Raw genomic sequence first — 21541 nt, 5'->3', positions numbered from 1 at the left:
TGGCTGCCTGCCTTTTCTGCCTTCACAGAGATGCTCGGGGCAAATTGAGCACCATCTCTCCACCTTCCCCTGCCCACATGGAGTCCTGGGTGCAGAGCTGCTGGCCTGTCCTCTTCCTTCCCATTCCTCCTGCTCCTGAGAGCATGGAGCTTCTCTGCCAGTTCCTATATTCTGGGTTCAGCCAAAAATCAGCATTTTCTGAAGAGCTACAGCCTGCAAGAAGATACAGCCAAAGCAAAGAAAATGCCACTGAACTGAGCACGGGGCTTTGTCGATAATCCCCACATGGAGACATGAGATTCAGCTCATCTTCCATGTTGCTTTCCCTGAGGTAATAACCCCAACTTATTAAAAGATACAGTAATAACTGTCAAGAAAGAGTTCTGTGCCCGTGTTTGAAAGATTTGAGTTATGCATAAAAGCAGATGAATATCTAAATAAGAAATCAAATCTTTCCAGTCAGACCTGTGCCCTCCCTGATCACATGGGATAGGAGAAAAGACCAGGGGAAAAACAAGATTTGTTGCCAGATGCCACCCAAACCACTGATGCAGTCTTGACAACATATTAGTTTCCCATACATCTGCTACGACCGTTGTCACTTACAGAAGCATGCACACTGCAAATGAAAGTGGGTTTGTGCTTTCACCACTCTGTCAGTGATCAAGTGAGGCTCGGAGTTAAGCACTTCACCTCTAACCTCTCCACCAACAAACCTGAGTGAGGAGTGCTAGCTCTTTACTGGGCCGTTACGATGGAAGAGAGAGGTCACCACACAATCAAGACCTAAACCTGTCACTTTTCCAGAGAACAACAAAAATCTCAGACCTCTTTGCTTTTCCTGGCAATGGGCTCAAGTGGCTAACAAAAACACAGGGCAACATCGTGGGCCTGAGGCATTTCTGTGTGGGCGAGCATCGCCAGCCCTCCACACTGCCTCCCTGGTGGCGTTGGCACCCAGATGCCATTGACGCCAGTGGAGCAGCTGGCTGAGCCCTGTCTGCAAAGAAGTATATAAAAGTCCACAGCAGTGTTTTCTTTTTTTTTCAGAAGTCCAGCTTCAGATTCTTCAGAGCACTTTGTGGAGACTGCAAAGAGAATTTCAAATGATGAAAGAAACTACGGGAAATTAAGGCAAGTCTATAATCATCTGAAAAAACAATGACCGCAATCTTCCATGGCCTTTAAATTAGTCTTAATCTTTTCAAGGAAAGAAATCCCCCACTTTGCAGTATGCCCTACTGCAGATGGAATAATAAATATGGTGTAAACTTTTTCTTTGAATTGCATTCTCATTTGTTTGACTCCATAGGGTCCCCAGGAAACATTTTAACCCCTGTGCTGCAGCTGTCCCTCACAACACTCATTTTGCTGCCAAAGCTAACCAAGCGGGAGGTGGGGAGTGCTGGGAGGGGGGCCGAGGGCAGGAAGGGAAGGTAGAGCAGCAGAAGAAACAAAGGAACATTGTAGAGTGCTGATTTCGTAGCCCAAATTATTTACTTACTGACTTCAAAGGGATGCAAAAGGAGAAGGAGGTCAAACAAACCACAGCGTGTTTTTCCCTCTTCCTCGCAGACATTATTTACTGTAATGTCTCTCTTAAAGTAGGAATGAGAATGCAGCAAATGATCTCAAATTGGTTCCACAGCGGTTCTATAAATCACAGATTCCTCCCATGCGCCCAGCTGTGATCGCCCCCCCGGGCATTTGGCAGTGGCTAGGGGCTGGCTTTCCCCTTGGCTTTCCTGCAATCAGCCTCGGGGGATGCCCTGTCTCAGACATGTAAGAAGTCATTTTGGTAACCAGTTGGATTGCCATCATCAAGTATATTTAAAAAACAACAACAACAAAACTGACAACCATTTTTATATTCCTTATATAACAAAGTAGCTTCCAGCCATATTACCATTTTTCAAAATTAGATAGTTTTTTTAGCAACAGTTAGCAGTAGCTAGGGAAATCCTTATAGCTGTGCTGACCTACATGGCAGTACTTCAATGGATTGCCACAAACAACGTGGGCAGCCTTTACTACCCCAGAAAACTCTCACATTTGCAGAAGTTTGCAGAGATGAAAGTCTCTCAAGACCAGAGCTTTCATTTATTTAGCTGCTAAAATGTAAAAAGAAAGCAGAAATCTCCTTTTGAGCAATTTCTTCTATCAACAGGAAACCATTTTTCAGTAAAGAGGCAACTTTATACTTAGCATTCAGGCTCGCAACCTTAACAAGGAATAGAGTAAGTTTCACTTAAACTTAACACAAATGTGAACCAGAAACTCACACGCTGAAACCCTTCCAGTTTCTCTGTATACATAAAGATTTGATTACTTTTGTCACTTAAACAATTAACTTTCTGGAGACCAACCATGTCCTCTGAATATACATCTTAGGTACTTGTGTCATGATGAAGCCTAACACTACCTGGCTACATCTATGCATGTGAGTAAGTGACAAGAAAACTCAGATTACCCTAGAAATTACAGTACCAGAAAGAGAAAACAGCAGCTACAGCCTTGATAGTGCCTTTCCTATAAATTATTTATGAAGACGCAGGATTAAGAAATTGCTGCATTCCGTAAAGAACAAGATCGTGCAACATGTAAGGGACGAAGTTTATACAAAAATTAAAATAGCATCATACAGTTCTTGCTTTGCTTCTATCGAATACTCAGAAGTAGTAGCAAAAGAGGCTTGCCTTTGCTTTTCAGGACGACTATCTGGTTCCATCACAATCTGTGAAAGACAGACAGTACCAGAGTACATGTCAAAAATAAGCATGTTTTAGTCACTGCTTCCAGGACTTAGGCAGTGTACCCAAATGTAGTCCTACAGAGAAGCGAGTTTCAGCACTGGAATTTGCTTTTCAGCATTCTAAATACAGCAATCTTGAGCCTGTGGGTGTGAGAAAACTTCTCTATGCCTTTTAACTGCTGCAACAAAAAAGACTTTTACTTATTTATTTATTTATTCAGTGCATAGCTGCATATAATATTTATCAATGCCTTTCTTTTACGAATGTGGCATATTGCTGTGACTCATCACCTCAACACTTTATTACACTGTGAGTTTTGGGGAACAGATGTGAGAATGGATCTACATATTTATGGATGTTTCAGAGGAATCACAGGTGTAGGCTCCCCATTTTTCAAGATAGAAGTCGATTTTTTATTTTCCAACAAACATCTGCCCACCTGAAAATACATGGACCCCACATTAAGGTGTCCATCCTCAAATGCAGAGGTGCTGAGAAGGCACAAGCACTTGGTTCACTGCCCAAGCACTGGTTGTAGCTGCACACTGAGGAGGAACCTCGGAGGACTGTTAGTAAGTGGGAATGTGGTCATGCTCCTCCACCAGCCACTCATGTAGAGTGGACCTTGGGGAAGCTCCAGGACTGTAAAGGCTATGGGGAATAAATATCCCACAAGCAGGCATTTATTTCCTATCCCTCTGCTCACAATACTGCAGCAGTGCAGCAGGGACAAAGTGGGAAACGGAGCTCCCACTACCCCATGCTGGCCCCACTGGGTTTGGTGGGGCTCTTCTACTATCAGGGCACCTTCTCTGATTCCCCTAATGTGGGGCAAATATGCAGTTGGATTTCTATTAAGGGCTTTTCAGGCAAAGTAGGAAATGCTAATCTTAACTGAGAGACATATCATATATATGCAAATTGCTTGCTCTACTTTCTCCATCTGTTTTTTTTTTTTCCTAGGTTTTTCTCTTTGCTATGCTTTACTGGAGATTAACTTACAGTATATTGCACTGAACTAGGACTGTGTGGGAAACATATGCTGCAAGCTCAGGGCCAAACTCGAATATTGGGTAGCACAGAAATAGGAATATTCACAGCCGTGGTAAGTACTGGCAAACCCACAGGGACAGGAAACTCGGAGACACCAGGTTAAAAAGAGGCTGAAGCAGAGCTGTTCCAGTAAAGGTAGCAGGTGGGAAGGCAAGATTTCACAACAACTTTAATTTGGGTAAGAGCAACCGTCTGAACGTGATAGGACGAAACCCCACCACCACCACCTTTTGTTTTTAATATGCAGCTCCCTTGTTAGTGTGATACAAGCCAGGAAAGACTGATATTTATCAGTGATTAAGGCAGGTCGATTTTCTTAAAATCATACCTGTCCTGACTTACTAGCACAATCACACATTCACTTCCTTTTGCTTGTATGACTAGATTTAATATGTGATTTGTTGTGATATGTGATTGAAAGGACAACAGAAAGCACACTTCTTCTGTCAAAGCAAATTATGTAAATCCTACTTTATCCACTAGGTATAAGTTACTAAATATCTCAAGAGAAAATGGGTTTGTGAGGGAAAATAATTGCCATTTATTCACAAGACTCAATTTTCTGCTTTGCCTTTTGACTCATTTAACTTATAGGAAACCAGCTCTTTCTACCATAATTATTGCAATCAAACAGCAAGTGGTTCCCTACAACTCCAGCAGAAATGGCAGCAAAACTAACTGAACTAAGACACATCTACGATCAAAGATGTACATCAGGCTTCTGACCTGGAGCACTGAAGGTGAGAAATGTTTTCTTTCAGTATTCCCATGCTACTAGCCTGCCTGATACTCATCATCAAAGCATTAACCAGAACGGTACACTCAGAATCTCAGTAAAACATGAAATGTTGTGGTCTCCCTGGTTTGCTGTGGTTACATCTAGTTGGTGTGAACTATATTTCAAATTTTAAACATAAAAATTTTACCAGCCATGGTATTATGTAAGTACTACATTACTGGTTGTGACACTGTGTGTGAACCACAGCATCATTTCTGCCACTTTCAGTCTTCTGTGACTTGTTAATATGAGATTGTGTAAAATGTATTTGCAAATAGAAGTGAAAAACAATGCACAAGAGAGTGTTTTTATACCACTCTGTGTACACTACTTACACTGCAACTCCATATTTTCCTTTTATTTTACTGGATTTTTTTAAATTTATGTATTTATTTTTGATTAGCCCCGATCTTGTTCTCCTGTTTTCAAACAGCGTATGGCAGAAAGGTATGCAATTTTTCACTCACCTTAAGAGTGAATACTTCAGTGCAACTGCTCAGACACTAATTTATTTTGATAAAACATTATTTTGCTTTCCACCTACAGAACAAAGGGAACTAATTTCTTCTAAAAAAGAGGAGATTCATTTTCAAAGCAGAAGCATTGGCACTTCCTGAAAATCAGTAAGTTCTCAGATACGTGTTTTATGGACAAGTTTAACTATACCTCTTCTACCTGTGATAAAATACTAATAGATCAGCAAAAGCTGACTCCTTGGGCTTGAAAATGTTGACAGTTCTGACGGCCCAGGTTCTCATCATTCATGACACAACACTTCATATTACAGCTTACCTGCAGAAATTCTGTTTTAAAGCATTCGGTGAGGGCACACAGACTATGGCTCCGAGGCATTTCAACTTTAATTCTCCCTTCCCTGACACGGAAAGCGTGGGATAATACAAAACCCTGGCTTTGGGAGCAAGCTGAGACAACGTGGATGGATGGCAATGTCTCTGGTGTTAGCCCTGGAACTTGCTGCTAAATCCTCCCAGTGGAGGGGCACCCTCAGGATCTTTGAATTTACTTTACAGGTTTGGATATACTTTTTCATACTCAGAGGATAAAATTGACTAATTTTTTATTCTGAGCTTGTTTTGCAAAGGAAGAATGTCTGACTGTTAAGTTAAAGCAATCCTCCACCACGGTACTGGTATGGCACCTGAGTAAAATAGATGTAAGTGGTTTCAAGAAGCTGCACGTTTCTACTCTGTGCAGCTGCAACAACAAGGCTCAGCCATGTAACAAAGTGATTCTGTTTGGATAGATGAAGAAACCCACCTATGTTTCCAGTGTTTTGAGGTCTCTCCTTACTACTCCATGAAGAAAAGGTTTGTTTCATTTCTTACAGGACACATGGGCCTTTGTATAGCACGAGAGATCACATCCAGAATTCCCCATGTGTTTTTGTAATTTGAAATAAAGCAAATAAACACAATTTTTATTCAGTAGACATGAACATCTGGAAGATGACATCAACATGACTTCAACTGTAATGTCAAAGCGTTAGACTGAAATCCTATACTGTTGAACAATTTGCGGTGGGAATGCCAGAAACTTGAACATCGCAGATTAAAACTGTGATGGAAACAAGGTTTCTGCGGCAGCTGAGGGAAGGAGCAACATTTTGGAGCTCTGCTAAAGGTGGGGTGGAGGAATAATACAACAAACTTGTAACTGCCTGATGAAATTACTGCAATTACAGTAGCAGCTTGAGCCCAAATGTGATACTAAATACCAAAATGAAGATCCTGCTCTAGAAGAGGCTATGGATCTGCATTTCTAGCTTTGACCTGCTCTGCCTTCCCCATTTATTCTCCTGTCTTTCTTCAGGGTGTTTGAAAACACCTTTACTGGAGCTCCTTGGAGATGAGCAGAGAGAATATGGGCTGAACGGGCTCGTGCTTTCCTCTGCCTACGCAGAGGAGCGGCGTGGGGCTGTTGTACAGGCAGCTGCTGTGGCCAGGCAGCAACCCTATCCCACCAGGGAAATGGAAATAACGAGCAAGGTTGCTCTGGGACTGGAAGTGCTAGTCAGCAAGGATGAGAAAGTCCCATCACCACCAAACTAAACCTTCATATCTTGGAAGGAAGCTCCTGAGAGGCGTGTCCTAGCTCTGTCGAAAGAAGAGGCAGGCAAAGAGGGAATGCTTACCTTTTTAGTAGTGCTCTCAGCTCTTGGGCTTAATTACACAGCATAAAAAATCCTAACTACTGGCAGCCTCCCTATGTGCAAGTGTCTAGTAGACCTCAGAAACATGGCTTTAGCATTCACACATTTTTCACAGACAAAACAGGATTTAATTAGATAATTCATAATTTTTGCTTTCAGAATAAATGAAGATATCTTCATACTCTTAAAATTAGTCATGACATTACTTTTTTTTTTTTTTAAATTTAACATAATATTATTATTTTTATTTTAACATCACTAGTGGATTGTCCCAGTTTGAAGTTTCCTAATCCCAGTGGTAATTCTAATTAAGCCTTCTGGGGAAGCTGTGTGCTTATTCTTATGCACTGCTATTAACATTCTTTTTTTTTTTTTTTTTAATTGCAGATAGTTGGGATCCAATGCCATTCCACTGAATCCAGTCAGAAGGATTTTATTTTGATTTTGTCTGGCTTGTTTTATTCTTAACAGATGGTGCAAACCCATGTGTTGATGAGTACATGCCACAGGAGAGCATCTGATACGATACAGCCAGCCCCAAACCTCCAGCAATGTCTACACTGAGGACTTCAGTGCACACCACCACTAAGGAGCACGCTTCTCAGCATTGTGTGTTGTCTCAGGTGAGCTTTCTAAACTGTCGTACTTCTGGTGCCCAAAATGGCTTTGAGAAGGTACATCAGCTATCTCTATGTAGTGTAAACATCCTCAAACGTGGTGTTTTTAAAGCTATTTTTTTTACTGAGCTAAACACATAGCTCCAGTGGACTATAGGTGGCATGGTCTCATAAATACAAATTAATGTATTTTTGCATATGCAAATCAACATTTAATTTGTATGAAATATTATTCAACAGCCATGCATGTTATGTGCATGTGCAGATAGCTCAAGGAAGAGCTTTCCCAAGGCATCTTTTTCCTCCCTCCTTTGCCAGTGAGACTCCCAGAGGCCTCCCTGTCTCTGATTTCATTTGAAATATGTCCTCTGGTAACCTAAAGAGAAGTACATATAAAGGGCTTAGAGCTATTTATAGCAAAGTCTGTGCAACTAAAAACATGGTAGTTTTCATGTGGTGGGTATACACAGCACTTATGAACTGCAACCGGAAAACTGTTGCCTCCGTCTTCAGCGATTCTAGTCAGCATTCACAACGTGACACAGAGGGAGCCAAGGAAGGAAGTAGACATAAGGACAAAATGCAAACAAACTGAAAAATTTACCAATCGGTTATATGTAGAAACTGTGGAGGGTGTGGGGTGTGTGCATACAAGAAAGATTCATCTTTATCTGCATTGCAAACTGCTGGAAATGGGTATGCAGACTGGATTAGCATTATCACACCAATATTCTTCAGTACGTGTTTTGTGCAAGTCCCTGAGAACAGGCATATTCTCTCATAATTACTGCATACACTGTTACCACATTAAGTAACAGCCTTGACTCAAAAGCCTACTGCCCCTAAGTTCTCCCAATTTATGCGAAAAAGCTGAGCATTGGGTGCAACTGTCAACAGACCCAGAAACACTGCAACCAAAGTTCACATTTGGATGCTGATCTGCAAATCCCACATTAGCTAGTGTCACTGTCGTGTCTTATTTTAAGTGAAAATAAATGAGTTATACCAAGAGTGGTGGCTTCAGTCTTGCTCTTAATAGAGTGAAATCCCCCTTGCCTATATGCCTTTCTACAAATAACCAACCCGCAGATTGGTTTTAAATCCAACTGGCCAGAATTTGCTTAAGAAATGTAATAGAAGATTACTTAAAACTCTGAAGAAGGAAGACTCAGATTTGACTCTGATTTAGGTACCTGCTGCCCAAAATTACATCTTTCAGTCTCCTGCTCAGTGAGACCAGAAGACTGGAGAATGGTGAAAGGCAAAGGTAACGTGTTCAGATCTGCTTCCCTTCTACCTTGGTCTTGACCTGCTGGAAGGAGACCTTGAGAAGGGACACCAGGACATGGTTGTGTGAGGCTGGGCAGGTAGGGAACAAGGTATAATCTGTGGTTGTCAGCAAAGAACTGGCAAGTGAAACCACAAGAGAAGTCAAGATCAGCATACAGAATAATTAAAATGTGCTTATTTTCCCTTTTATTATAAATCCCACAGTTAGTTTATCACTCATGCACAGTCATAGGTATGACATTTGTCCCCAGGTAAGATGTACTAAGCTCACAAATATGTTTTAATTAAAAGCAGCTCCCTAATCACTAGGCCTTTCCTGTCATCAGTCTATGAACAACAAAATGCTGTGTTTCATAGATGTCCTCAGACAACGTACATCTTTAACATGAGCAGAAAAAGAGCTGACACACAGGTTCTGCACAGTCACCTCAGTATGAGCTACACTATGAAGCAACAACATCACAATGAAAACGGGGCCTCTCCCCAATTTAAGACTTAAAAGAACAGAAAGTATGATGGCAGCTTCATCCCTGTTTTGTAGCATCCCTCAGGATAGACTGAAAAGACACGTGAACTTGTCATCTGTAGGTTCTGGTCATGGAAAAAAGCAGATTGCGCAGCCAGTTCATTAGATGACAGAAAACTGCACTACTTTATTTTATATATATATATATATATAAATCAATATATTTAAACTGGTGCATCTGTCTGTGAACCAGCTGGTGGGAGACACCAGTGGTGACAAGACTCAGAATTAGCTGAAACTCAGGCCTGATTCACTCTGGCACTTCTCGTGCTCCATTACAACTTTTAAGTCAAGTCAAGAAGCTTGTGTAACAGGAAGTTTGTCTCCACTTATCCTTATCTCCTCTCTCCACTGGTGCGGCTGCAGAACACTTAGCCCCTAATTTATAGGGCAATATCAATAAACAAACAAGTAGAATAATATCCCCCTACGGAGAAAGGGAAGATTTGGGTCAAAATCTCTTCCGCTCTCTAGACACAGGGCAGGCTATCTTGTAAAATTGAGTTTAGCAATATGTTTTACCTGGTTGTCTTAGTACTTGTGTTTCTGTGCTGTTGGTTTGATGGTAGAAACATTTCGAACGTGAGTAAGAAACAATGTAGGCGCCTTTACCACTCAGTTTTGGAATACAGACAAGGAGTTGGAGTCATGCTTAATTGCTGCTTAAGTGCCACTGCATGCACTAAAACCCCCAGAAATCTCAGCAAACTTACTAACTGACTCTCCAAATGACTTTGTCCTTGAGGTCATCACGACAAAACATCGGTGCAAGAGGAGGCAAAAAAACCACACCACCACAACAGAACATGGATGGATAGAGGGGAAGTTTTTTTTCCATCCCTGTTTCCCAGAGCATATCAAATTGGAGTCTCAAAATCAGGAAATATATATTGAGGATAGAACAGCAAAGTTTCAAGAGGAAAAAAAAAAAAGCTATTGCATGAAGCTGATAAGTGGAAAGGTCACTCAGCTCGTACCAATTTTTCCCTTCAGTGGAGATTTGTATCAGAAATCCCCATTACTAGGAAGTTAGGGAAAAAAAGGTATAAATCAGCATAAACAAAATGCTTTGTGGCAGTGCCTGGATGCTACGCTAACCCACACCACCGGGTGTTGGAATTTGCAGCCAGATTTGATACGGGGACTATCGGTTTACCTGAAACGTGCTGTCAGGCTCATTGCTATGCCTAACTTCCAGCACTAACTATTTTAGCAGTAGCTGTCAGTGAACGCCTCTAAGATGGATGCACCGGGCCGGGCAGTGCCACAGCCAGGAGCTCGCAATTCCCCCGCAGCAAAAGCCAGCTGTACTCGCAATTCACACAAGAAGCTCAACTACGAGCCGCACACAAACAGAGGGCAAACAGAGCAGCTCCCGGGCCCTCGTTTCACCAAGCTGCGGGATCCCAGCGAAATCCCGGCCAAACTTTGTCTCGGCCAGAGCAGGCGCTGCTCTTCCCTGCGAGGCTGCAGGTGAGCAGCCCGGGCTGCGGGGCGGGGGCAGCCGGCACCGGGAATGGGCTCCGGCCCCTGCAGCAGCCCCATCCCCATCTTCATCCCCATCCCCATCCCGATCCCCATCCTCATCCTCATCCTCATCCCATCCCCGCCGCCGGTGCCAGATCAGAGCCGGTGCCGAGCCCGGGCGCCCCCGGGGCCGCAGGCGCCGCGCCTCCAACTTGCCGGGGACTTTTCCCCGCTGCCGTGACTTCGGGAAAAGAAGAGAAGAGGAGACCCACGAGGAACCCACCCCCCCGACTAACGCAGGACGAGGGAAGCGGGAGGACACGCTCGCCCTCAGGCCGGTTACCGCCGTAATCTCGCAGCTCCTCAGAGCGGGGATAAAGGCGGCGGGGATTAACCGGGTCAGCTGCGCGCAGCCCACGGTCCCCCCCGGGCCCCCCGGCGCCCCCCGGACCCTCTCCCCGGGGCGAGGGCAGCTGCCGGCTCCCGGGAGGGGGGCGAACCCCCCCGGCCGCCCCTTGCCCCCGGACTCACCCAGCTTCTCCGCCCGCAGCCAGAGCGGGGCCGAGGCTCCCAGCAGCAGCGAGAACAGCAGCGAGGGGGCGGCCCGCGCCCCCCCGGCGGGGCTCATGGCTCCGGCACAACTTCCCCGCTTCCCTCCCGCTCCTTTCTCTTCCTCTCCTCTTCCTCCTCCTCCTCCTCCTCGCCGGGGCGGCCCCGGGGCCGGCCCCTCTGCCCGCCGAGGGGGGCGGCCGCCCCCCCGCATCCCTCTGCCGCAGGTGCTGAGCAGGAGCAGGGGCCGCCCGGCTGCCCCCCCCGAGCCGCGCTGCAGCGCTGCCGCCGCCTGCCCGGGCTGGGGGTGGAGAGAGGAAGCGGGAGAAGGGGCAGCGCCGCCCTTCCCATCGGGATGCCTCCTCCTCCTCCTCCTCCTCCTCCTCCCGCCAGCCCCGCTGCCCCCTCCCGGGGCTGCTTCTCCCCCCTGCCGGTGCTTTTCGCCGCCTACAAGCTAACCCCCCCCGACCTGCCCGGCCCCGGGGGGGGACCTGTGGCACAGGTCGGGGGAGGCCCCGTGCGCTGCTGAGGCGGCTGCTGGCCCCCCAGAAGCAGCCCGCTTGCAACCCACCTGGAGTCCTAGGCAGCCGGTGGTTATTAGCTCCTACAGTACTTTAGGGAAGGGCAAGCCTATAACCTTTATCCCAACTGAGCTTGTGTTTCTCAAATGGTAGTGTCTGTTTGTTAACTTCCTAACAGGCGCGTTATACATATGTTACCAGGCACGTTTTTCACCCAGTACATTACATTCTTATATACATGAATTTAACGCAGATTTTTAGTACTCAAGACTTACCCCTTCCTTACAAAGGAGGGTTTGAAGTCCAGACTTAAACATTAGACCTGGAGCAAGGCAGAGTGCTCATGACTGCAGCAGTTTTGAGGAATTCTCGCTGGACCTCATCAGCGAGTGCCAGCGTTGGGGTGGCTGAACCACGGAGGCTGTGGTGGGTGCCTCGCCTCGAGCAGCTGAAGGCTGAGAGAATTTGGAAGAGGGCTGTGTGCATGTGAATGCAAGGGGACTGTTCCTGGATTCATCTTGCAGATCATCAGGAACAGATCCATACAAATGAGAGAGATTATGGATGGAAAGGGGTAAGAAAGCCAAACTCTGTGACAGCCTCAAGTCTGAACTGAAAAATAACACCGAACTGGTAAACCTGGTAACGCCGAATTGAGCAGCCTGGCCTAGTGGGAGGTGTCCCTGCCCATGGCAGGGGGTTGGAACAGGATGGCCTTTAAGGTCCCTTCCAACCCAAACCAATCTGTGGTCCTATGATTCTAAAACCATTGTGGTTATAGAAAATAGCTTCTCCTGTACCAAATATTGTTTTAAAACCTACGGATGAGACTCAACAGAATGAAAACACCAGGGAGAGGAAACAAATAACACAGTGATACATCCTCTGCAGCATCTACTTTTGAATGAGTTGCAGTTACTGAAAAGCAATATGACAACATCCTAGCATACATTGGTTTATATCAGTTTTCGTGGGCCATCTAAACCAGTGACTCACACATGGGTTTGTACTGGGAATTACACTGATTTGCATTCTATCGACTGAGAGCTGGAATATGTTCTTTCATAATAGGGCCAGATTTTAGTTGCAATTATATTTGTTAAGTGTTACGACAAATATAGGCAAAACACCACCCTGCAAAGTCAATTTCAAGTCACCTCAGGGATGCAGTGTTGCAATAAACCAGGTCTGGTGATCTTGTGCAATTTAATAAGCAAAAACCCCTGCCATGATGCTTGCAGATAATATTGCTGGTACCGAGCTCTCAGCAGACCCTGGTAGTTGATACAGGCAGGTAAGCAGCCTTAGACGGTCAAAGAAGCTTTTGCCTGTCACCTTTTGCCTGTCACACCTGTCAGGGAGAAGGAAGGTGGGTTGGCAGATGCTGGGAAAGGAAGCGTTCTCCTTCTCCTGGGCACTGGAGGCTTGGCAATACCCTCTGGGATGGATAGCTAGAGAACAATTTGCTTCATGGTTATTTTTATTCCAGCAATTTGTGGAGGAACAATAAGTCACGCCCTGGAGACTAGGGTTATAAAATACCTGGGAGCGGTATTTGTTTTCCTTTCATGACTGCTGAAGGAGTTTGCTGCGCAGGAGAGCACTTGCAGAAGGAAGGGCAGGCAGCCTGTCTCCTTGGTCTTCCCATGGCCCTGGGCTCCAGCCACGTGTTTCCTGTTGCGAATGTGCTCAGTGCTCAGGTGGAAGGAAACTCCACACCTCTTCCAGAAGGTGTTGGAAGCGCAGGTTTCCTATCGACTTCAGCACGGTAATGAATAACGCAATCAGTGCTGAAGCTTCTGTATTATTTATTTTGCTATTAAATTCACATTACTTTATCATGCCCTCTCTCTGTCAGTTTTCAATATGCTGTAGGCAAGGAACTTACTGTCAGCTCCCAAGATTAAATAATCATTAAGATGAATGAAGTAGTACATAGCTCTCAAAGCTATTATTCAGGGACTTGTGTAACCCCCATCACATTGCTACATCGGTTTATGCATACTTTTTCAAACTTCCCTTTGTGAGAAGGAGAATTAAAACCAGCTTTTACATAAATGCAGTTTTAAAGGCAAGGACTTTGAATCAAGGCAAAAGATTTATTCAGAAAGAAAGCATACATGGAGCCTGGCTAACATCTTGTGAGGATGCCACTCAGTGGGTGCTTCACAACATGAAAACGCCCCAGCGGATCACTTCTTGAGAGCTTAATGCAATTGATGTTGTTCACTAACACTGACTTAACTTCGGAGAGACAGGATTTACCCAGTGATGTGGGCAAGCTGCTTTTTTAGCATGAGGACACTCTTTTCCTTTACAATTAGTTTTTCCAAGGATGTTAGGAGCATTTTGTGTGTTTACTGTAACTGGTAGTTAACTGAGTCACCTACAACTGGATAGTGTATCTCATCTGCTATTCCTTATATGTATACCTTTACTGTGCAGGCACCCATCAATGAGCATCCACAGATGTCCAGTCCCAGGATGAACAGCAAGGCAGGACTTCAGAACAAAATCAGCACAAAACACTTTAGAAGGTGGTGGGCTGGGGACATACTCAGATTAAAATCATAGACTTCTACAGTCTCTGTGGCTTCATGGATTTACCTGCTTATCTATATTTGGTACATACTATTACATGCTTGTATATAACACACTGAAAGAGCTGCTTCCAAGCAGACCTAAAGCATCTGATGAGGCCTTGTGTGCCCCCTGGGCTTGAGCTAGGCTGGTAGCTTTTTCTGGGGGAGGAGGCAGAGGAAGAAAGAGAAATGCACTGCACTGAGGAGTTTCCCTAAGCTTATCTTGCAAGCTTGACACTGTATACATACTTTCTTTCAAAAGCATCATACAGTTGTTCTAGGGGGAAAAGAAAAGGCAAAGAACTAATTTACACAGAGAGGTTTAAGTTTCAGCTTAGTGGAGCAATCTTGCTTTTGTATGGCTAACAGGGAAGTTCCCGTTCCTCAGAAATTTAAGCGCTTTCTTCGCTGCCTGTGCAGGAGAAGGGGGAGGAATCACGCAGCACAATGAAGTGTAGCAGACCCGAGGTCACAAATCACAAAGTGCAGGGACAATTCTAGACATTGAGAGGTATGTTAATCTCGTCATTTAGCAGAAGGATAGCTTGCAGATTGAGAGGCCTCTGAACAGTCTTTATACATGGGGCACGTTTTGCGTTTGTATTGGTGCAAAGCAAATAGTCATAGAGCTGCAGGATAAAGCTGAGAACAAAATACTCTAATCCCTGTGTTTCCAGGTGCTGCCTTCTGCTGGAAGTGTACTTTATGGTTGCATTAAAAAAATCAGGAGAGGAAACATATAAAGAAAAAGCCTGAGATGTGGCTAGATTCAGGATTTGTGTATGACATATGGGGAGCCCTCCTTGTTAAAAATGGTTAGGCTGCAGCAAAATCAGTGCCATTTCATGACACAGCTTAGAAAGTCCAGCAAGAGACATAACTGAGATATTCCAGATACACAGAGTACTTACTGCATACAATATCCCAGTAACAGTGGAAGGCTAAGGCCATGCTCACAGAGCAGCAAAGACTTTTTGACCTGTACGCCACTGCCCCGCTTTAAGGGCTGCATACTCTTAAACCAGTTGGAGGGGGCTGATCTCCAGTACTTCCCTGGGCTTCTGGATGTTCATGTAACTGCCAGTGCTGAAAAAAAAAAAAAAAGTCTCTATCATCTGTGGCAGACTGCGGGACTGCGCTCCCCCTGACAGAGCCAGACATGGCTCAGGTGAGGCTTAGGTTCCCTTCTTGCTGCGTGCAAGCGTAGCTCTCTATGTGTGAAAAAGCATGCTTGCACAGAGGTGAAGGATTTAGGAAAACATCTCTTTTCAAATAGTTCTAAGCAAATAACTCAAACGCTACCGCAACTGAGTGCTTCATTACTTGAAGGGAAACATGAAGCAAAAATCAGATGGGAGAGAATAGAGAGGAGAAACAGCCTAACTGGCATGGGCACGGGCCGTTGTCCCCACACTGAGCTGGAGCCATAGCAGCAGCATCGTGCCACGACACCGGGAGCAGTAACCATGGTGGAGGGACCAAGAATATTCTTTGATCATAAGAACACCGAAGAAGAAATTGGGGGCAATTTGGGTAACAGCCTCCAGGAGAGAAAACCCAACTCTAGCGGGCCTCAGGACATTTTTTCATTACTTTCAGCAGCAGAGATGTTGCCCAGGCGGGAGCGGCAGCAGAAGCAGCAGGGCTCTTCCCAGCAGTGGCCCAGGGCGAGCCTGTGCTAATTGGATGCTAAGGAGGATACGGGGCCTCATTCACTGCAACAACAGTTGGGTGTAGCTCTAATGAGAGCCGTATAGGAGATGAATGCACACCCTTCATCACTTTAATTACTGTAACCTACCCAATCTTGTCACCTTTTATGATGCAATTATGAGATCAAGCTCAAGACTAATCGCTTGTCCCACTGCCACGCATTTTGCAGTTTCTCACAGATGCTTGGCAGTCTTGTGTCATCATTTTTCTTACTTTCAGACAAAATGAAATCAAATTTCTAATCATCCTGGTTTTGAAGATAATCAACCAAACGTGCCATGCTGTCGTTTTTAATTCTGTCAAGAAATATGGGACAGAATGTTCCTTTTCATTTAAACATATTGTTTTAAGGTTGCCTTGAAAAATATTATGATCTAAAGATTCATGACATTCTTTGTCAAAACAGAGCCTACTATTTTATAACTTGCTAGTTGGCAGTACCCTTGATCGATTTGTCAGAGGCAAGGCTCTCATTGCTTTTTATGGATGTTTAAAATAATTTTCCTGTTTCTATAAGGTATTAGCTCTCACACATTTAAAACACTACAGCTTTCCCCCTTTAATCCATAGGTAGTATGTAATTTTAAACTATAGCATGATTTTGAGGGGGAGTTCACAGCTGAATCTGCATAGTCTGCATTTTTTTTCCATGAGAAACAAGTAGTCTTAGTCACTTACTCATATTTATGAGGCTACATCCAAGGAAAAGCAGGGAATTACATCTGCAAAATATGAAGCAATCCAGTGGTCACTTACAGGAATGGCCAAATGCATTTGAATCACATGCCTTTTTAATAAAGACAGTAATTAGTCTAGCTATATTCTTCCAATTCTTACGAAACAAAAGTGTGGAGTAATGGATGGTGAATGCGAATAAGCAGGGCTTAACCATTTTTTCATATTGTATGTGTGACTCTTACTCTCATATGTACCACAGAAGGTAGCTTACGTGTTGTTTTATTGGCCACTATACCTCCAGCTATACAAATAAGAGCTTAGAGACCTGAAGGCAAATACAAGCATGACCTGAACGATTGACTGATTTAGCTGAAATCAGTCATTTTACAACAGACCTAGCCCATCTATTCAATTTCAACTTTTCATGCCAGTTGCAGTTTGTTGTTTTGCAGGGCGTGTCATGAACTCAGGCAAGAAAGCCTCAGGGGTTGAAAAGTAAGTCCAGAGATACTCTTCATTTCATTCAGTTTATTACTTTGAAGAGAGAGGGATGGGAATCATGCTTATTAATTCAGTAATTAGTGATGAGTGGGACTTTCCCTCCCCTCCCCACGCTCGTTTTGAAACCTATGAAAGTCTGCATTCCTCGAGAGCTTCACAGAAGTAAGCCAGTTATGCATAGAGGAGGCATGGGTCATAAATCTGCAATAATCATTATGTGTGGAGAAAAAGCTTCTTGTGCAACTTTTCCACATAGCATTGGGGCATAACACCAATGAATTGCAAGGTCAAATTCTTGTAATTCATAACTACCACAGCTGCGAATTACAACTGTATATATAGTTTAAGGGTTCACTGTCAATTGCTTTTAAGGCCAGACTATGTATTAAATGTAAAAAAGCAATTAAATGTCATCATCTGTCTTTGTGAAGGCGGGTCTTTGTGTCCATTTTTTAAAATAACTTCAAAAAATATGGGCTTGAATTTTAATATTTTCTCAAAATTTAATTGCAGTATTCAATGTATTATGGAGACTGTGTGAAACAAAAATGAGAGCCTACCCTATTTGTATAACAGAAACTTAGCAGAGTGATAAATGCTCAGATCAATTTTAAACCTTCATTCCTTATAACATGATAAATGATCAATAGCTTGAAATTTTTATGACTTAAAGTTAGGTTCATGTGGACCGTATCATTTCTCAGATATGTCTTCTCAAAGTAAGAACTTTTGGCAACCTTCTGTCTCCTTTTTGTTAAAGATACTATACTCCTAGTTATGCAAGACATGCATAATGGTGGTTGTTTTTGGCCTGGGGGTTTACAAGTGGTCCTAAAGGGTTTTCAAGATGTGATATTTGAAGTTGTGACCTAGTTAGGTCTGCCTCCTGGGCTTAAATTCAGCCTATTTTTTAATTGTTTGTTCCACATCCAGTGTGGCACTTGCCCACAAAAATCACATATGATATGCTCTCTGGCTCTTGAGCATGATGGTGATTTTCATGCAGGATGGTGGGGTCAGACCCACTGCCTTGCATAGATAAAACGATGAATTCACCTTCTGTGGGCTCCTCACCTGCATGAACAGCAGAGGTTAGGGATGGATCAGGCTTTTACTGGGTCAGTCAGAATCTAAAACTTTACTTTGAAAAGGGAGAGATCAAATGGATTTTGATTCATTCTCATGGCATAGAGTGTTCCCTTTCCTACAGTCCCACCAACATGTCCTCATTTCTAGGGGTCTTCTGGGTGAAGAACTCATTGAGAGCAGCCCTGCATAGAATGATTGGATGAAACAGTTCATCCAACAGTTCTGTTGGATGAAAAGCTTGATATGAGCCAGCAGTGCATGCTTGCAGCCCAGAAGACCAACTGCATCCTGGGTTGCATCAAAACAGGAGTGGCCAGCAGGTGAAGGGAGGGGATTGTTCCCCTCTGCTCTGCCCTTTTGAGGCCCCACTTGGAGTGCTGCATCCAGGTCTGGGGCGCCAGCACAAGAAGGATGTTGATCTGTTAGAGCAGGTCCAGAGGAGGACCATGAAGATGATCAGAAGGCTGGAGCACCTCTCCTATGAAGAAAGGCTGAGAGAGCTGGGGCTGTTCAGCCTGAAGAAGAGAAGGCTCCAGGGAGACTTCATTGCAGTCTTTCAATTCTTAAAGGGGGCTTATAAAAAAGATGGAGAACAACTTTTTACTTGGGCAGATAATGATAGGACAAGGGGGAATAGTTTTAAACTAAATGAGAGAAGATTTAGATTAGGTGTTAGGAGGAAATTCTTCATTCAGAGGGTAGTAAGGCACTGGAACAGGTTGCCCAGAGAAGCTGTGGATGCCCCAACCCTGGAGGTGTTCAAGACCACGTTGGATGAGGTCCTGGACAACCTGATCTAGTGGGTGGCATCCCTGCCCATGGCAGGAGGGTTGGAACTGGAGTATCTTTAAGATCCCTTCCAACTCGAGTCATTCTATGATTCTATGATCTAGAGAGGCAACGTCAGGAAAAATTATGGTCAAACATCCTCTGCACCACAACATCCACTCCTACTGCTAGAAAGGTGGTGAATTATGACTCCTCAGTTTGCCTGTTTCACCACTTCTAAACATGCAGGGGCAGGAAGACATGTTGCTCTTCACCTGCTTCTCAATTACAAACCACTCTTGGAGCACATGTAGCTTATCCTACATTGGTTTCCTGTGGTTGCAGATGGTGAATTTGGTGGACCATGAACCTTCACTTACTTCCCTGCATCCTACAAGCAGCATTTTTTTGTTGATGTTCCTTGTCCAGGGGAATTTGTTGTTGTTGTTGTTGTTGTTTTGACATGTGGAATTATGTTAATGCGATAAAATAGCAAACACTGAAGCAAAAGAAACAAAAACAACATGACAGAGATACCACAGCCAGAAAACAGTGATGATAACATTTGTTGATGACTCCTCTACCAAGTGAAGGCTAACTTGTTGTTACACAACAAAAACATTTAAAGCTATTTTATTTTATTGATCTTACAGAAATACGCATATAGACAGTTTCTCATATGTATCATCTTTATCTAAAAAGCACATGCAAAAGAGCAGTACATGACTGAGTACTTGTTCTGGACCTGGAAACTCTACCAAAGGAAGCATTTCTACTTAGTAATCGTGCCTGGGCAGAGTCTCTGCCTTCAGCTTAATTCTTGGATCTAATTCAAAGAACCTTGAAGATACCAGGCAGTCTGTGTTGACATCATCACCAAGTGCTCTTTGGGGCCCTTACTTCTTAAATTCTGATGGATCTTGTTGTAGTGGTTCAAATATTGTTGTGCCCATATCTCTCTGCTCTGCTCAGCTTCTGCAATCTACAAACCAGCAAAGAGAGCACATACCTGCACCTCAGCTCTTTGACCTTCGCTTAAATTGCCATTGAGATGGGTGTGCACCAGTATGCTGGACTGTGAACACAAATGGCTTTGGGGGTTGAAGGATGTGGTCTCCAGCAGTCTCTACTGTGGATTATCACAAAAGGACACTTTTTTTTTTTTTCACAGAATAGTTCTTCTCTGGTTTATAATTTAGTCCGTATCCCACACATTGCTAGAAAAGAAAAAAAGTAGGATATTCTCAGGAATATTTATACAGTATCACTTCTTATAAAATAAGTAATGCTGTTATATCTGATTTGACCTAGAGATTTTTTCTTCCTAATTTACTCCTTTTGTCCTTGAGCTTGTCTGAGTCCTTTCACTATTGGAAGAGATGTGTGTACACGTGTTCTTGTTCATGTAAGTAATACTGGAAAAATGAAATACTTTTCATAAACCAATTTATATCTTTAATCTGGAGAGCATAAACTTATGAACTAGTATGACATCCCTTGTTTAATGCTTCTCCTCTCTTATCCTGCTTTACCTTGACATAGTATTTGTTATTACAGTTTAAGCATGTCATTGTTTTGCAAATCATTTGGGAGTCCAGATGTGCTCACAATTAAAGGCCAGCTCTTATTATTTGTATTATCATAATGCAGGGAGAGGTCACTGCCCTATTGTGCAAGATCACATTCAAACATGTCATAAGCAGCAGACCCCACTCCCCAGGCTTTTCTCTATTAAGGGACAATGATGTAACCTTAGACCTAAATTTAGTTAACAATAGCAGCTGTTACAGTGAAGGTTCAAACCAGCTGGGTCAAAGGGTCCCTTTTTTGGCCTTACTTCCCTTCTTCCTGTTACTCACCTGATCTTGTGTTGAGCCAATTCAACTTGCTAAGCCAGCAGAAAATTTTCTTGACCACAAGGTGAATGGCTTTCTGCTGTGTCAGGGAGCTGAATTATCTTGGTACAGGACCAAAACAGCACCAGAGCTGGTGTGAGGGGGAACGACCACACAGCTAGGGCAGGGCAAGGGAGAGTGAGATCTGGGAGCCTGATGGGGTGGAAGCAGGGAGGGAAAACAGGAGCAGGGCTGCTCTCTTTCACAGAGCAATAAATCACCTCAGCCTCAGTGTGTACCCTTGTCTTTAGTTTTCAGGTGGAGCTCTGTGTGCCTGGCCCTGCCTGCCCTTGCCTGAATCGGGCTCCATTAGTGTGAGGTGACACCAGCCTACCCGGGGCCTGAGGGCACCCCTAGGCCTGCCTGTAATTGCCATGGGGGCTCCGCCACCTGCCCAGGACCCCATACCAGCCCTGGGGCGCTCAGCCCCTGCCACAGCAAGGCTGCAGCAGGGCTGGGCTCCAGCTCCACACAGCCCTGCCCAGCCTGGCCATGGCCCACCTGCGGGCCCACATCTTGGCATTGGCCTGTCCCTGACTGCAGGGAGGCGCTTGGTGCCCCCTGGCTGCCCTGGGGGATCTGAGGCACATG

The 21541-nt window shown here is 44.3% G+C and overlaps 1 protein-coding gene across 6 annotated transcripts in view; it reads right to left on the bottom strand.

Moving 5' to 3' along the window:
• The window catches only part of DCBLD1 (discoidin, CUB and LCCL domain containing 1), a 48831-nt gene extending 37317 nt beyond the window's left edge, over positions 1–11514 (bottom strand). For 2 of the 6 annotated variants that reach the window (XM_083827727.1, XM_083827731.1), the window contains exon 1: positions 11186–11510. In XM_083827727.1, the coding sequence (XP_083683853.1) occupies positions 11186–11417 (232 nt within the window). In that variant the 5' untranslated portion in view covers positions 11418–11510. Of the gene's footprint in view, positions 1–11185 lie in introns of all 6 variants that reach the window. The other 4 variants (XM_083827726.1, XM_083827730.1, XM_083827728.1 and 1 more) reach the window with 3 other exon arrangements.
• Between the last annotated feature and the right edge of the window lie 10027 nt (positions 11515–21541).

The sequence above is a fragment of the Anser anser genome (genome assembly GCF_964211835.1).
Source record: "Anser anser genome assembly, chromosome: 3".
Taxonomy (NCBI): Eukaryota; Metazoa; Chordata; class Aves; order Anseriformes; family Anatidae; genus Anser; species Anser anser.
The sequence above is the reverse complement of the archived record's forward strand: the minus strand, read 5'-3'. Positions and strand labels throughout refer to the sequence as shown.